Raw genomic sequence first — 16,371 nt, 5'->3', positions numbered from 1 at the left:
ACCAAAGTGGGCTACTGTAAAAGAAAGAAATACAGGGAATGGCTATCTATAAAGATCATAATTATGTTTCTGTGTTGCCAGTGCATTGAGCCAGTGGCAGACATTGACGCGATTGGTATGCGCCGTCCGTTTTTACTGTCGCTTTATAAGTGACAGTGCGCGACCGTAAACACGACGTTTTCCTGGTCTTCGTCTTTTCACTACAGACCAAGAGTTCCCGTTTGCTTCAGTTTAAGGCTTTGGAGTTTGAGTATTTCATACGGTAAGTGTGTTTTGAAACCAAATCACATTTTATATTCTTTAATATTGGTTGAGGTCTTTCAACTTTGACTTTCTGTAAATGTCCAAACCAGCTATGCTAGCTTAGCTAGCTAGTTAGTAGCTGGGCTTCTAATTTATATCTATAAAGAAACGGGGTTTCTGCTGTTCGAGATAGTAACAACACGTAGCTCAGAAAAACAGTTGTAACAAGTTGTAAACAAAGGTGACTCCCAACATTTAATCTTACTATACTTTCCCAAGATACGTGTTGACACTGCAGCGTCAAGATGTCGTACATGCTACCGCATCTCCACAACGGCTGGCAGGTCGACCAAGCCATTCTATCCGAGGAGGACAGAGCCCTGGTCATTAGGTTTGGACACGATTGGGACCCAACATGTATGAAAATGGACGAAGTATTGTACAGTATAGCTGAAAAGGTAAGATGTATGTTATTATATCATTGTTGCTGTTTGTATTTCAGATTTGTGAATAGGGCTGTTGCGTGACCGTATTATCGCGACACAGGCAATCAAATTTCACGTGACCATTTAGTCACGGTAATCAGGCTTTTCCAAGATCTGATGCTGATGGTCATTAGTAGCCTTCCAAACTTGCTAACTGCTTGCTATTCAGTACTCTTGTCTCTCTAATCACTCTGACAATGTAATTGAAAATCTAATCAAGCAAGTAATGACAGCCATGATGCACAACATTTCTATGGGCTATGCAATTGCACGAGAACGTCTGATGGCCTTTTAAAAAGAGGCGCACATCAGCTTTCTATAGGCTAGGCCTCCTATATTTATTTATCAACTGTCCTAATATTAAGCACATTGCTTATATTTACAACAGGAGTATAGCCTACCTGGCTGGCATGAAAATAAACCACGGGAAAAACGTCCTCCATTTGCTATTTAAGTGCATAGATGTTTTGAGACGGGTGCATGATAATGGTCCATTCTAAATTAAAACAAATTTCACACATTATTTAGTATATGTAAAGAACGTAAGGCAAGAGCGTAAGGCAACAAACTGCCTTTTTTGGGGTCACTTTTTCGAATCAGTCTATATGTTTTGATAAAGTTTGTACAAAACTAAAGTAGCCAAATCACTTCAAATCATTAAGCACATGAACCCGCTTTACAAGGGGTGTAGAGCCTAACTGCCATAAATACGCCCCGCGTGAGTTTCCAGCTTGGGGAAGATAATTTTCACCATAGAAATGCACCTTTTATAATAAAAGAATTACATACATAATCACGTTTGCGGTCATTTTTTTTCTTTCTTCCCGCAAATGGAACATGTGCGCTTATAGCCTTATAGTCGTGTGTGTTAGTGTGTGTATTGCTGAGTTTATAATGTGAAGAAATAGTTTATTAGCATTTTAGGCTAAACGTTCTGATCTGTTGCATCAGCCACATTTGCGTAAAAAATATTTTATGCTAGTGGTTGTATTAATTTGGGATCTATCGTGTCCCAGGCTATGTTTGGAATATTTATTTTTTAGCATAGAGTAGGTCTATTTATGTACTCTTGGGGTTAGTAGATTGACATAGGCTTGTGCTTTTGATGTTTGTTAGGCCTACTCATCTTGTTGGCTGACAAACTAAATGTGTACAGTTCATCCAATATTTTCAATATGCACTTCAGAACTGGATAAGGACACGCACAGTTGCGTTACCGATGTGTTACTGTTATCACTTATAGCCTGTGAGAAATACCCATGTGATGGGGAGTCATGAGTGAGGGGTGTGTTGGAAATGTGAGGCATTATCAAGTGCTTGTCAAATTGTGAATGAGACTGAAGTGTGTACAGCCTATGCAAAAAAAAAAAAACAAAGCAGAGCTCATGCCTTTTCAAGTGACTTTAATTTCAAAATCATCATTAGTCACATCATGCAGCCTTACAATGTATTAAAAATAAAAACATATAGCCCAACATTTGTAGAACAACTATAGTTACATTAATAACTAAATTAAGTTTATAGGAGTACCTATTTTTGTTAACCGCTCAACACAGAATAGCTGCTTGTGGCACTCCCTCAAATAATTTGGTGAAAATATCCTTTCTATTTTATTCAGCTTTGTTCAATTGTATTCTTCATACTATAAAATAATGGTACCGTATTTTAAGAAAATCTTGTCTGTTAAATGAACTAGTGTAGCCCACAGCCATTTGGCATAGCCAGATCAGGACCTAACATAAAGACAACTCGGAGTATGCTATTCTGTTCTTCTGAAATAGACTACATTTCCTTCATATCGTGCTTCTTTAGACCCGTCTAAAATAAATTATGGATTTATTGTGAAGGTGTAGGATATATTACACAGATGTATTATACATTTTCAATTGTAGATGTTCCAAAGGTCTGCATCAGTTGCTTGTGGAAATCAGGAGATGCTAAATGTTTGTTAATTAATGGTCAATTACCATGAGACTGACAGGTAGTTGCTTGACAATCACCAGCTGACAATTCCGTGACTGCCACAGTTCTATTTGTGGAGACATTTGATTGAAAGTTGTGAACATCATTATCCCATCCCACAGGTGAAGAACTTTGCAGTCATCTATTTGGTGGACATCACAGAGGTGCCGGACTTCAACAAGATGTACGAGTTGTATGATCCTTGCACCGTCATGTTCTTCTTCAGGTGAGTTTCAAGTTGTCATCATGTCTGACCTAGCCCTGTAAACCAATCTATTTTTGACTTGCTAAATTGTTGCAAATGTTCAACAAAAATGGGTGTAGCAAATACAGGCTCTCATACCATATAGGCTAGCTGTGAAAACGGATGCTTAGACCTACGAAGCTTGACGTCATGTATACAGGAAGTACAGTTTAACAGCACAGTAACGTGTTCCGCCTTATGGCGTACCATAGGAGAAGCATGTGAGATTAGTATTCGGCCAATGACTACTTGTTTTAGCAGTATGTATCCTGTGTTGGCCGGTATTTTTAATCAGTGGACATTTCTGATGGAAAGCTTATTGTTTGCATCGCCAAGCAGTGCCCAAGAGGGTATTAAATCCAATCTATTTTCAGAAGCATTCCACAACTGTGCCAAATATTTTTTGAACTAACCCAAGATAGACCACAGCCTGTCATTTCCAATGGGAACAAATGAGTCATAGTGGGCAGAAGAGGGGCAGAGCCAAGCACCAGCTAGCGAGATCCTATTGGCACGTTCTAGCATGTATTTGCACATTTCCGGTAGGGAACACCTACCCTGAAGTGCACGTGTGCAATAACTCAATTGTCCCTTGCACTCCTAAACAAAAACAAAAAAATTAACTTTGGCAATTGGTAAAGTTTACCAAATGTAGTCCACTCTGTTTCTAACATTCTAGTTTTGGGAACCAAAAACTGTTTGAGCTCAAATGTTTCATCAATTAAAGAATTTGCAGAATGTCTGCCAAAATCCATCTCCTTCCATATTTTCCTATTGCCAGTCAGTGCTTCCTCTGATTACTGTATTTGGTAGTGAATGGAAATGCCAAGCAGATGTATGTATGTATATATATATATATATTACTGCTCAAAAAAATAAAGGGAACACTAAAATAACACATCCTAGATCTGAATTAATGAAATATTCTTATTAAATACTTTTCTTTACATAGTTGAATGTGCTGACTTCAAAATCACACAAATTATCAATGTAAATCAAATTTATCAACCCATGGCGGTCTGGATTTGGAGTCACACTCAAAATTAAAGTGGAAAACCACACTACAGGCTGATCCAACTTTGATGTAATGACCTTAAAACAAGTCAAAATGAGGCTCAGTAGTGTGTGTGTGTGTGTGTGTGTGTGTCCTCCACGTGCCTGTATGACCTCCCTACAACGCCTGGGCATGCTCCTGATGAGGTGGGGGATGGTCTTCTGAGGGATCTCCTCCCAGACCTGGACTATAAAGCATCCGCCAACTCCTGGACAGTCTGTGGTGTTGGTGGATGGAGCGAGACATGATGTCCAAGATGTGTTCAATTGGATTCAGGTCTGGGGAACTGGCGGGCCAGTCCATAGCATCAATGCCTTCCTCTTGCAGGAACTGCTGACACACTCCAGCCGCATGATGTCTAGCATTGTCTTGCATTAGGAGGAACCCAGGGCCAACCACACCAGCATATGGTCTCACAAGGGGTCTGAGGATCTCATCTCGGTACCTAATGGCAGTCAGGTTACCTCTGGCGAGCACATGGAGGGATGTGCGGCCCACCCAAAGAAATGCCACCCCACACCATGACTGACCCACCGCCAAACCGGTCATGCTGGAGGATGTTGCAGGCAGCAGAACGTTCTCTACGGCGTCTCCAGACTCTATCACGTCTGTCACATGTGCTCAGTGTGAACCTGCTTTCATCTGTGAAGAGCACAGGGCGCCAGTGGCGAATTTGCCAATCTTGGTGTTCTCTGGCAAATGCCAAACATCCTGCACGGTGTTGGGCTGTAAGCACAACCCCCATCTCTGGACGTCGGGCCCTCATACCACCCTCATGGAGTCTGTTTCTGACCGTTTGAGCAGACACATGCACATTTTGCAGGGCTCTGGCAGTGCTCCTCCTGCTCCTCCTTGCACAAAGGCGGAAGTAGCGGTCCTGCTGCTGGGTTGTTGCCCTCCTCCGGCCTCCTCCACGTCTCCTGATGTACTGTCCTGTCTCCTGGTAGCGCCTCCATGCTCTGGACACTACGCGAACAGACACAGCAAACCTTCTTGTCACAGCTCACATTGATGTGCCATCCTGGATGAGCTGCACTACCTGAGCCACTTGTGTGGGTTATAGACTCATGTAGCCAGCATTTAAGTGACCAAAACATCAGCCAGGAAGCATAGGAACTGAGAAGTGGTCTGTGGTCACCACCTGCAGAACCACTGCTTTATTGGAGGTGTCTTGCTAATTGCCTATAATTTCCACCTGTTGTCTCTTCCATTTTCACAACAGCATGTGAAATTTATTGTCAATCAGTGTTGCTTCCTAAAATGGACAGTTTGATTTCACAGAAGTGTGATTGACTTGGAGTTACATTGTGTTAAGTGTTCCCTTTGTTTTTTTGAGCTGTGTGTATATACACACACACACACACACCTGGCTCATTGTTCCATCAGTGACTGCACACGGATGGCATGCTTTCGCCTTCAGACAAGTAAACAGACTGTTCGCAGTCATGCCACTTCCTGTCTGTGGTTCACATGCAGTAGCCACACAAAATGGGCACAGTGCTGCCACGTACTGGTCAACAAAATAACTATGTATATTGCAGCTAGATTTGAGTGGGTGGTGGTAGCATCAAACAATTGGATTTAATACTTTCTTGGGCACTGCCTTGCAATACAAACAATTGTGTTTCCATCAAAACCATCTACCAAGTATGAATACCATCCAACACGGGACACGTGCTGCTCAACAGGTACAGCAAAGGGTCGGGCGAAATCTCACAAGCTGTTGCTATGGATTGCCCTTAGACCCGGCTTATTAATAAATTAAATGATTAATGAAGTTGTCTAAGGGATGCGAAAACAACTGCCCCATGCTACTTCAGTTGACTGAGAACTCCCCTCTTTTAGTCCTACATGACTGTGAAACATATCCCTTTTCCCCTGCACTGTTCAAGGAACAAGCACATCATGATAGATTTGGGGACTGGTAACAACAACAAGATCAACTGGACGATGGAGGACAAGCAGGAGATGATTGACATTGTTGAGACCGTTTACCGAGGGGCAAGAAAAGGACGAGGTCTGGTCGTATCTCCTAAGGACTACTCCACAAAATACAGATACTGATTGGTTCTTCCCTTTCCATTGCTTTGTGTGAAGCCCAATGGGAGCAAATCTGTCCTTTCATTGTGTGACTTTCTAGACAGCTGGACTACAAAAAGGCTCAGATGGAGGTGTCCTGCTTTCTATTTTATTTTTTTATAAATCATGTTACAGCCATGTCATATTTTTTCAACAACAGTTATGAAAACCACCATTTAGTTATTTGATTTAATAAATGTCATGTTCATATTTGATGTTATCACTTCATAGGCCAGTTTCCTAGAATAAGGCTAGTCCTTTATTAAAAATAATTATCAATGAAAAATCTCCATTGAATGTGTTTTTTTTTCTTTCAAGACAGGGCATCACCCACCACCCCTCTGAGCTGCAGGCAGTTTGCATGTTTAAAACATACTTAATTTTTGTAGAACTGGATGTTTTACCTGATATTGAGGCATTGCTTAGTAGCCATGCCAAAATCCGACCATTGGAATTATTTTATAAAGGCTTACTCATTGAAACCAGCATTTCTCTCCTGTTTTGTTTTTCATGTTAACTTTATTTCGTTGTCCACAAACTAAAACCACAATCCTAGTCATATTAGCAACCCTTATCCTAGTTGTTGCATCTTCATATTTCCCCTTTCTAAATTTCTAACAGGGATTGTCATCTGTCACATACCACTTGCATCAGGTTCGCTTTTAGAATGGTGTTTTCCCGCAAATTGCGTTTTGGCAAATGTGAAATGATTGTGCTGCGTAATTACAGTAGCTGTATGCTCATTAATATAGCCTATTGGCTGTGAGACGATAGGCTTCCTATTGTTGCTAGGCCTGTGACAGTCATAGAATTTTGGATAATGGTAATTGGCCAGCCAAATGACCACGGTCACCGTAATAACCGTTTGAATAACAAAACAATATATTGATGTACATTTTCTCCTCCCCGCCGCTCCTGACTGCATGTGCTGCCAATAAACTATAATGAATATAACTGCCATCCGCAATCAAATCAAATTTTATTTGTCACATACACATGGTTAGCAGATGTTAATGCGAGTGTAGCGAAATGCTTGTGCTTCTAGTTCCGACAATGCAGTAATAACCAACAAGTAATCTAACTAACAATTCCAAAGCTACTGTCTTACACTTGTGTGTATAAGGGGATAAAGTATATGTACATAAAGATATATGAATGAGTGATGGTACAGAGCAGCATAGGCAAGATACAGTAGATGGTATCGAGTACAGTATATACATATGAGATGAGTGTAAACAAAGTGCATAGTTAAAGTGGCTAGTGATACATGTATTACATAAAGATGCAGTAGATGATATAGAGTACAGTATATACCTATACCCTACATTATTCATCTCATATGTATGTAAACATTGTATTAGGTAGCATTGTTTAAAGTGGCTAGTGATATATTTTACATTTCCCATCAATTCCCATTATTAAAGTGGCTGGAGTTGAGTCAGTGTGTTGGCAGCAGCCACTCAATGTTAGTGGTTGCTGTTTAACAGTCGTCTGGCCTTGAGATAGAAGCTGTTTTTCAGTCTCTCGGTCCCAGCTTTGATGCACCTGTACTGACCTCACCTTCTGGATGATAGCGGGGTGAACAGGCAGTGGCTCGGGTGGTTGTTGTCCTTGATGATCTTTATGGCCTTCCTGTAACATCGGGTGGTGTAGGTGTCCTGGAGGGCAGGTAGTTTGCCCCCGGTGATGCGTTGTGCAGACCTCACTACCCTCTTGAGAGCCTTACGGTTGTGGGCGGAGCAGTTGCCGTACCAGGTCGGTGATACAGCCCGCCAGGATGCTCTCGATTGTGCATCTGTAGATGTTTGTGAGTGCTTTTGGTGACAAGCCGAATTTCTTCAGCCTCCTGAGGTTGAAGAGGCGCTGCTGCGCCTTCTTCACGATGCTGTCTGTGTGGGCTGACCAATTCCGTTTGTCTGTGATGTGTATGCCGAGGAACTTAACTTACTACCCTCTCCACTACTGTTCCATCTGCAGGCCCAGACGGCATCCCCAGACGGCATCCCCAGCCTTCTGGTCTGCGCATGCTCTGAGGGCGCGGCTGGGGATGCATTCATGTCTATAGGCAGGTTTCCATTGACTCGGGTTTATTCAACAAAAGCAATGCTGCAGAAACAAAAATTGTTACGTGTAATGGGAACAGCCGATAAAGGATACAATTTCGTAAGATCGACAACAAAATGAATGTATGAGTTCGACAGGTGGATTCTTCTGTCGCACTTTCCTTATTGTGACAAATTATGATGGAAACCAGTTTTTTTTTTTTTTAGAATAAATGATTGCAGGATAATGTTGAAGGTACGCGAGGCACTTAATGTCATGGCCCCAGTTGCATTTGCAAACACTTTTTCTGTACGAAATCCATAACTTATGTTAACAGGGTGACTATATAACCAGATGGAAGTAAAAACATGACATGGGCATAAATAAATCAAATGTATGGTTACAGTCCTTAGATTGTATTGAATCGGATCCAATGATTTACCTCCCGTGGGGTGCCGCCATGTCCATTCTAAATGCCTACTGCTTGTGAAGTTATTTTTTTTTTTTTTCAATATAAAAATGTTTATTTGGAGTTCAAGAATGCCTGAATTGCTTCACCTTGCTTTTCTGCTTGAGTGGATGCAATTTTCACTATCCAATTATTTCAGATCTACAGGAGTGCAGATTTCACCGTGGCGATTTGTTCGAACGTGATAATTATGGCAAATTGGCATATGAATTGATTCTGGCTTTCACTGGATACCGGAGACATGAAACAGATACTGTATGTGGGAGGGCATTCAGACTAGCTAATTTATTAATGCAGAATTTGCCTAATAGGGTATTTTAAAAAAAATGGACACTTAGGTTTTTGCAACAACGTTTTATTTGTTGGTGTGATATCATTGAGTCCAGCTGTTTTTATCGACACAAGATTGTTCAATGGAAACTCACCGCAGTAGACAATTGTATCTTTTCTATGCTAACATCTAAAATGTCGACAGATCACTGGAAAAATTCATTGAAACTTAGCTAGTGATGGCATAATGGTTGGACTAGCAGCCATTGCACGAAGTAAAAGCAGGAAGTGTATCCATCTGATTTATTTTAACTCCACTGACAGTTCAAAAAATACATTCCATTCCATGAGGCACATCAGTTAACATAATTTGAATCAACATTTTACACTACAATGGAAATTATTGCATCACAAAACCAAGTAGCCATTGCGAGGGTACCCAAGAGTTTACCAGTCGAATTGCCACACAACTGCCCTGCTGTCCCGTCTTAAATCAGCTGTTGGTTCCAACAATTATTATTTTATTTTTTTACGGTTACAATGATTTGATTTTGATTGTCTTTATTCATAACCGTTGGTTACACAGTTATACGGTAATTGTGCCAGCCCTAATTGTTGCACTCAATTAAGCTCTAAATGAAATGTTGCATGAATAGTATTTATAGAGTTCATACGGTCAAGAAAATCATTGTTTTCCAGACCTGGAAAAGTAATGGCGGATGCTCAATCATAGTGTCGAGGTGCAACCTAAAAATGTTAGAAGTCATTGGAAAGGAAAAGGCGCAACTCTCTCTACATTAAACATGTGTTTTATTAAGCCAGTTTAAAAGATTGATGTTTCTGCCTTCAATACCCTTCTTCCGAATAATTTCATTAAAGGACACCTGTGCTTCACTATGGAACTTGATGAGGGAGGACTAGACTTCCTGGATGTATGCATCACCAAAACAGGTACCTTCCTCTCATCTGATCTATTCAGAAAGAACACTGACAGAAACAATTTCCTCCACACTCAGAACTGATGTTCCTAGAGCACAACTACTGAGTAAGTCCACAAGCCATAGAGATAGACATTCCATCCAACTGGTCACTACCTACACTCTATAAAGTCCAGAACTACTAGGCATCACAAAAAAACATTGGCATATTTTACACTCAAATTCAGCACTATCTAGTTCATTTCAACAGCCTCCTGCGGCCACTTACCATAGAGCTAAAGACAAAGCTGGCTGATCCGCCGCCAGCCAAAGCGCAAACAAAACCAGTCTCCTCGTTATTCCCCCTGGCAACTACATGTGGCAATTGTATGCAATGCCAGTACACCAAACGTATAAAAGTTTCTCGTACCCCAGATTGGGTCGAGGCATAAAAAACAAAAGTACCATCAATTTCAATTCTCGCAATGTGATCTATGCGATTCGTTGCCCGTGTGAGCAATCGAAGTGTCGGCCATTCGATGTGCTGACCACAACAGCCCAGCAGCCCTCCATTTCAAAGACCGAGGACACTTGCTTTGTGAGTTATTTTATTTTGGAAAGTCACAGAAAGACGTTCTGGATCCATTTCTTAGATATTTTAGTTCCCAGAGGTTTTAACCTAGAGAAGGACTACAGTATGCTTTTGTGAAGGGCCCCATCTGTTTGTTGTTCCCGTGCCACACATGGAGGAAGCTAACTCAGGTCTAACTGGTTTAGTTAGTGCATATTTGCCTAATCTTTTGATATTTGTTGCTATCTCTAGTTTTGCTTAGCACTGTTTATTTTTTCAATACCCAACATATTCAATGTGTATTATATAGTAATGGTTGTATGTCAATTACACCTTCTGTATTTGAAAAAAGCTTGCCCAGTTTTCAAATGGCTTTTTACTGGTTCCACTTCTGTATTTCATCACTAGGTGGCGACATTGACCATAGTACACCACAACCTGAGTACCAACGTGTATGGTCTATCACATCGTCTCTCAGCACCACCAGCTGAAGAGTTTTCTCCCTCATTGTCTTCCGCATGCCCATTCCCTCTGATTATTCTGAAGGCCGAAACGTCAATGTTTTTAAACTTGCTTAATAAAACTAAGAATGTTAAATGGTGAGCGAACATTGTGCCCTTTCCAATGATAATTTCTGTTAATGCAATTTATTGAGAAAGTTATTTATTTTGATCAAATAATCAGCATATCATCCAGGATCGGTATGACACTTAGTGTTTGCAAGCATCACCTGCGTGTGTGCGAGATGAATGGGCCGTCGCTCAAGGAGAGAGAGACAGTCGGACGTGGCAGGTAGGCCTTGTTTATACAATATGAAAGAGAATAGACTAACTAGGTAGCCAATTCAAAACATATATTGTACCCTCTAGTTTGTTTAGCGATTGATAGCATGAATTCATGTTTTCGCCATGACCCAAAAAACGTTCCACCGATACTAGCGAATAAGGCCATACAAATTTGATTAAATGAATCATATGAATCTTTCAAAAAAGGTGCAACTATTCTTTTGACGAAACGAATGATTCACTTTGCCATTATTTTAGTTGGGATCCAGATCAATCGTGGAGAATCGAATCATTAACATTTTAATTTGAGGAAAAACGATTAGATGTAGCCTTTTGGATAATGTGGCTTCAGCACTTGATTTGTAGATACCTCCAATTTATTTGGGCATTCAATGTATGGGACATTGCTACTCAATAGATGTTAGTCAGGCTCCAAAGTAAACACTTCTAAGGTAGCTAAAATAAATTATTGAAAAAGGAGAGCCGCGCACTAGGAGCGCAGATGCAATTTTAACGTTTTGACAGCCAAACTGTCTTCATCAGGGTACATCAGGATAAATATGACTAAACTAGAAAAGGTACATTTCCCGAAGAAATAGTAACATTCACCTTTTCTTTCCTCGCCCTTGTTATGTTGCGTTTTGTTTCTTTCTTTTGTCGAGTCATTTTGTGAAATATTATTTTTGGGGGAAAAAAATCCCCTGGTGTTTTTAACTTGATTTTAATATGCTAATTTCTTTCTGGATGTATTTATTTCTGTTCTTTTTTCACCTTCTTCCTGTGTCACTTGATTGTCAGTTTTCGTGTGTACTATACCTGTTGGGTTTAGTCCTTGCGAAACAAAACATTTATTTATACTTGAAGGTTTGAGCCTACTAATGCGTTGTTGCTGAATTGTGCAGAATCATTTATTTCTTATGAATGAATATTTCCCTGCTGTAATTTATGTTTAAGAGAATTATCTGTGAGTTAGGTGGTCTCTAACCAAAGTGTGCTATTGTAAAAGAGACTGATGCATACTTATTTGTATCTGTTTAGCCAGCTAGCGGTATGTTATGCACCGTCTGTTCGTTTTGTCGCTTTTTTAGTGACGTAATGCGCAAGCGTAAACAACAGAAGTGGTTTTTATGTCGTTAATCTTTTCACACAACGGAACAAAGAGAGTACAGTCTGAATAGACCCAAGCTAACAGTTTGGCTTAGTTAAGGCTTTGGCGCTAAATATAATTTCGTACGGTAAGCGTATATATATTTATATATATATATTTTTAATATATTTATTTATATATATATTAAAAAAATATATATATACGCTTACCGTACGAAATTATATTTAGCGCCAAAGCCTTAACTAAGCCAACTATATATTTATATTATATATATATATTTATATAAATATATAATATTTATATTATATATGTGTGTGTGTGTAACGACCCTGGGTTTATAAGCGCGGAAATCGACTTTGCAGCACGAGCATGCTTTTGCGGCACTTTCGATAGCGCGCTGGACTTCAGGCTAGAAGGTCGAGGGTTCGAGACCTGCTTCCTGCTGTTTCATTACAAAATATGAGTCCATTCATCCATGATTTATCACAACCGGCCGCGATTGGGAGTCCCATAGGCGGCGCAAAATTGGCCCAGCGTCGTCCGGGTTTGGCCGGCGTAAGCAGTCATTGTAAATAAGAATGTGTTATTTATTGACTTGCCTAGTTAAATAAAAAAAATGCAACTCTCACTTTCTAGCAGATACCAAGACAGGCATGCTAGCTAGTTAAGCCATGTTTCTAGCTAGCCAGGCTTCTAATACTTTTTAATTATCAATATCTTAGTTAATATCTAAAGAAAGTGGTCTTCTGTTAGCGGCATTTGTTACTTTTTGTTGAGAACAACGGTGTACACAGTATATGTAGCTTACTTTAGTAAACATTGTTGACAAGATCCAGCCCAGATATCAAGTATTTCGCTATAACGTTAGCTAGCTAACTAACCAAACGTGTTACTTCCCAACATTACTCTCCCAGGATACATGTTAACACTGCAGCATCAAGATGTCGTACATGCTGCCGCATCTCCACAACGGCTGGCAGGTCGACCAAGCCATTCTATCCGAGGAGGACAGAGTCCTGGTTATTAGGTTTGGCCACGATTGGGACCCAACATGTATGAAAATGGACGAGGTGTTGTACAGCGTAGCTGAAAAGGTAATATGCATTTTACTGTACCATTGTTGATGTTTGGATTTCACATTTGTGAAGACATTTAACTGAACGTTGCTATTTTTACTGTACAAACATCACTATTCTTCCCTACAGGTGAAAAACTTTGCAGTCATCTATTTGGTGGACATCACAGCGGTGCCGGACTTCAACAAGATGTACGAGTTGTATGATCCTTGCACCGTCATGTTACTCTTCAGGTGAGTTTCACGTTGTCATCAGGCTGCACCTCCATTTCAAACCAATCTCTAGATTTGATGCAAACATTTACCAGGTTCCAAAAATGGGTTTAGTAAACACAGACCCTGTTGGCGGTGACCGGGAGACCAATGAGGCGGCGCACAATTGGGTTAGGAGGGTTTGGCTGGCTGGGATTTCTTTGTCTCGTATATGCACTGTCATTGCTCTGCTGTGTGCATCCTGTTAGCTGTCACTCAAATGACGAGAGACTGAAGCTCATTGGCTAGAACTCAAATTGCTAGGGGGCTGGCCCACGTGGGGTAAAATGTAGGTGGAAATGGCACAGCACAACGTTGCTTTCAAACTAGGGATTTCGTAGCTAATTGAGGTAAAAACAGTCATTCTGCTCCTAGATTATACAGTATGGAAAAAGTACAAAAACATATCCACTCACTACTGTAAGTCACTCAGGATGAAAGTGTCTGCTAAATTATTAAAATGTAAAAATCTATTGCATGTATGAGCTACACATTGACACATCCAACCCAAATTGTGAGGTTTAAAAAATACTAGTCGCCCAGGTTCCTGATCATGTCTTTAATACAACCAGCTCCAAGCTGCTTCAGTGGACAGCCTGCTCCCATCTTTGCTGCCCTCTTTTTGTGAAAACTGAAATATTCTTTCTATACTCTTCCAGGAACAAGCACATCATGATAGATCTGGGGACTGGTAACAACAACAAGATCAACTGGACCATGGAGGACAAGCAGGAGATGATTGACATTGTTGAGACCGTTTACCGAGGGGCGAGAAAAGGACGAGGTCTGGTCGTATCTCCTAAGGACTACTCCACAAAATACAGATACTGATTGGTTCTTCCCTTTCCATTGCTTTGTGTGAAGCCCAATGGGAGCAAATCTGTCCTTTCATTATGAGACTTTCTAGACAGCTGGACTACAAAAAGGCTCCGATCGAGGTGTCCTGCTCTCTTTTATGTTATAGCCAAGTCATCTTTTTTCAACAGCAGTTATAAAAAACATAATTTGGTGTCTTTGATTTAATAAATGTTATGCTCATATTTTATATTGCCATTTAGTTATCACTTCACAGCCTGTATTCTTGGATCCAGATTGATTATTAAGTCAAGGACTAGCTTCTTTCTCAATAAGGAATCTCCATTGAAAGTGTTGAAATTGGCCCATATGTTTAATCTGTATGTATATGTGACTTGTTTCTTCTCAAATGCTATGGGTAGTGCTGCGATGACAGGAAAGACTTGGAATTCTTCAACCCGATCGTATTGTTTATGAACAGTTGAATAAACATAGTTTTTTCTATAATACAACACAATGTATTGTGTTTACATGGTAAAATCCCCCACAATGAGAAAGCAAATGCCATAGGCTGTTACATAACAATAGATCAGTAATAACCTGCCTATGTGTGGCCTTTTGTCATGCCACATCTGTCTTTAGTGGAACCTCAGAAATCAAGTGAAGTTAGCTGATCTGATGTGTGTTAACCTGATGGCTTGGTCACTTAGGAGTCTGCTGCTCATCCATACCAGCCTGGGTCATGAGGTCGGCAACATTCTTCTCCAGGTCATCAATTCGAGTCCCCATGTCATCCAGTGGGTTGGTTAAGGGCAGTCTTGCAATATATGTAGTTATTATTATACACTGTGTCTAGGTTGTACATTAAACATTTATTTATAGAGAAAATAAATTAAATTCATATTTTATTCTCAAATCCACTAGATTAGGCCTTTCATATAAAGCCCTTTCTTAATCTGATTAAAAAAATAGCTGCAATTTTGAGATTTGGTCTTGCTTGAATTCGTGATTTCTGTTTATAAGCTCAACTGGTAGCTATTAGATACCATTATTCAATAGCAGCTAGTCATTCAATAAGACGGTTGCTAGTAGTAAGGTGTGATAAAGGATATTTTTTGAAACAATCTGGTCAGACATGCTCTGAAATTTACTGTGAAGATTCTGCATAGTCGCTTCCATCTGTGGGAGAGACAACACAAACGATTATTTCTCAGATACCAATGTGACCATCGGCGTAAGAAAAAAGCTATACAGAAAATAAACGTACAATTTCTGTCAATTCTTTTGCAGCTTTTGAATTGGATTCCGTCATCCTGATTCAGCTGTCGTTTCAAAATCAATGGGATTTGTCTTTGAAGCTGTGCGTCCCTGACGCTGCGGGTCGTTCTTGGCAACAGTTTCAACTGAAATGCACAAGGGGGTGTGAAACAATACTTTCGGAGAACTTTACTAAAGAGTGTGTGTAGCCTCCATAAAAACTATAGTGTATACCTTTTTCATAAATCATTAAGTAGGCTAACAATCAGATGTTTTTAGACGAAAGACATATATAATTTAGAAACTTTAAGGCATTGTGTAATCCTAATAGGCGTGGTTAAATAGCACAGAATGGTAGTCAAACTTAAACTAAGTTTTATGAGAATGGACTACAGAACGGTAGGCTGAACTTACTGTTTCACGACATGCCTGCTACTGTTTGTATAGTTTAAAACTCCAATTAGTTTCTGTTGCTGACTTTTCCCGAGATGTTCTAGCTTTGAGCTGTAGGCGTTTCCCTCATTGACACCTAGTTAACCCATGATGCACCTATCTGTGTTGAACTGAGCTCAATGGGTATCAGATCTTTTGGGACTCTCCATGCCATTTCTTTATGTAAGAGACCATCCATTTGGAACGTTGTTTTCTGACAAACAGATTACAGTCATCACGATTATGTAACCTCGGCAAAATGTTTTAATCCGGACTCACTGCAATCATCCCTTATTCTCAGAATGTCAACTGTTCATCATGATAATGATG

At 40.2% G+C, this 16,371-nt stretch overlaps 3 protein-coding genes across 6 annotated transcripts; 2 read left to right on the top strand and 1 right to left on the bottom strand.

Moving 5' to 3' along the window:
• The first annotated feature begins 128 nt into the window (after positions 1-128).
• LOC135549839 (thioredoxin-like protein 4A) lies at positions 129-6,553 on the top strand. Its single transcript, XM_064980174.1, has 4 exons — positions 129-262; positions 523-701; positions 2,813-2,916; positions 5,881-6,553. The coding sequence occupies exons 2-4, from the start codon at positions 549-551 to the stop codon at positions 6,050-6,052; spliced, it is 429 nt and encodes a 142-aa protein (XP_064836246.1). The 5' UTR covers positions 129-262; positions 523-548; the 3' UTR covers positions 6,053-6,553.
• Positions 6,554-8,877: 2,324 nt separating this feature from the next.
• Positions 8,878-14,597, top strand: LOC135549840 (thioredoxin-like protein 4A). 4 transcript variants are annotated; one of them, XM_064980178.1, is made up of 4 exons: positions 8,878-11,129; positions 13,145-13,324; positions 13,436-13,539; positions 14,217-14,597. In XM_064980178.1, the coding sequence occupies exons 2-4, from the start codon at positions 13,172-13,174 to the stop codon at positions 14,386-14,388; spliced, it is 429 nt and encodes a 142-aa protein (XP_064836250.1). In that variant the 5' UTR covers positions 8,878-11,129; positions 13,145-13,171; the 3' UTR covers positions 14,389-14,597. The 4 variants fall into 4 exon arrangements, with proteins under 4 accessions (XP_064836250.1, XP_064836247.1, XP_064836249.1 ...); XM_064980175.1 differs by lacking the exon at positions 8,878-11,129 and adding an exon at positions 12,253-12,357; XM_064980177.1 differs by lacking the exon at positions 8,878-11,129 and adding an exon at positions 12,520-12,785.
• Positions 14,214-16,132, bottom strand: LOC135549841 (heat shock factor-binding protein 1). The gene is made up of 4 exons (XM_064980179.1): positions 16,024-16,132; positions 15,620-15,755; positions 15,465-15,531; positions 14,214-15,149 (listed from the first exon to the last, which is right to left on the bottom strand). Exons 2-4 carry the CDS (start codon positions 15,662-15,664, stop codon positions 15,055-15,057), a joined length of 207 nt encoding a protein of 68 aa, XP_064836251.1. The 5' UTR covers positions 15,665-15,755; positions 16,024-16,132; the 3' UTR covers positions 14,214-15,054.
• Positions 16,133-16,371: the final 239 nt, after the last annotated feature.

The sequence above is a fragment of the Oncorhynchus masou genome, chromosome 12, assembly GCF_036934945.1.
Source record: "Oncorhynchus masou masou isolate Uvic2021 chromosome 12, UVic_Omas_1.1, whole genome shotgun sequence".
NCBI classification, from domain to species: domain Eukaryota; kingdom Metazoa; phylum Chordata; class Actinopteri; order Salmoniformes; family Salmonidae; genus Oncorhynchus; species Oncorhynchus masou.
Note: the sequence above shows the minus strand (reverse complement) of the source record. Positions and strands in the feature narration are given on the sequence as shown.

Excerpts from the sequence above, each read along its gene's own strand:
- LOC135549839 (XM_064980174.1), top strand. The coding sequence starts at position 549 with ATGTCGTACATGCTACCGCATCTCCACAACGGCTGGCAGGTCGACCAA. Across the intron at positions 702-2,812 it reads TGTACAGTATAGCTGAAAAG|GTGAAGAACTTTGCAGTCAT; the intron begins GTAAGATGTATG and ends CCCATCCCACAG. Across the intron at positions 2,917-5,880 it reads ACCGTCATGTTCTTCTTCAG|GAACAAGCACATCATGATAG; the intron begins GTGAGTTTCAAG and ends GCACTGTTCAAG.
- LOC135549841 (XM_064980179.1), bottom strand. The coding sequence starts at position 15,664 with ATGACGGAATCCAATTCAAAAGCTGCAAAAGAATTGACAGAAATT. Across the intron at positions 15,532-15,619 it reads CAAAAGAATTGACAGAAATT|ATGGAAGCGACTATGCAGAA; the intron begins GTACGTTTATTT and ends TCTCTCCCACAG. Across the intron at positions 15,150-15,464 it reads TGACCAGATTGTTTCAAAAA|TGGATGACATGGGGACTCGA; the intron begins ATATCCTTTATC and ends TAACCAACCCAC.
- LOC135549840 (XM_064980178.1), top strand. The coding sequence starts at position 13,172 with ATGTCGTACATGCTGCCGCATCTCCACAACGGCTGGCAGGTCGACCAA. Across the intron at positions 13,325-13,435 it reads TGTACAGCGTAGCTGAAAAG|GTGAAAAACTTTGCAGTCAT; the intron begins GTAATATGCATT and ends TCTTCCCTACAG. Across the intron at positions 13,540-14,216 it reads ACCGTCATGTTACTCTTCAG|GAACAAGCACATCATGATAG; the intron begins GTGAGTTTCACG and ends ATACTCTTCCAG.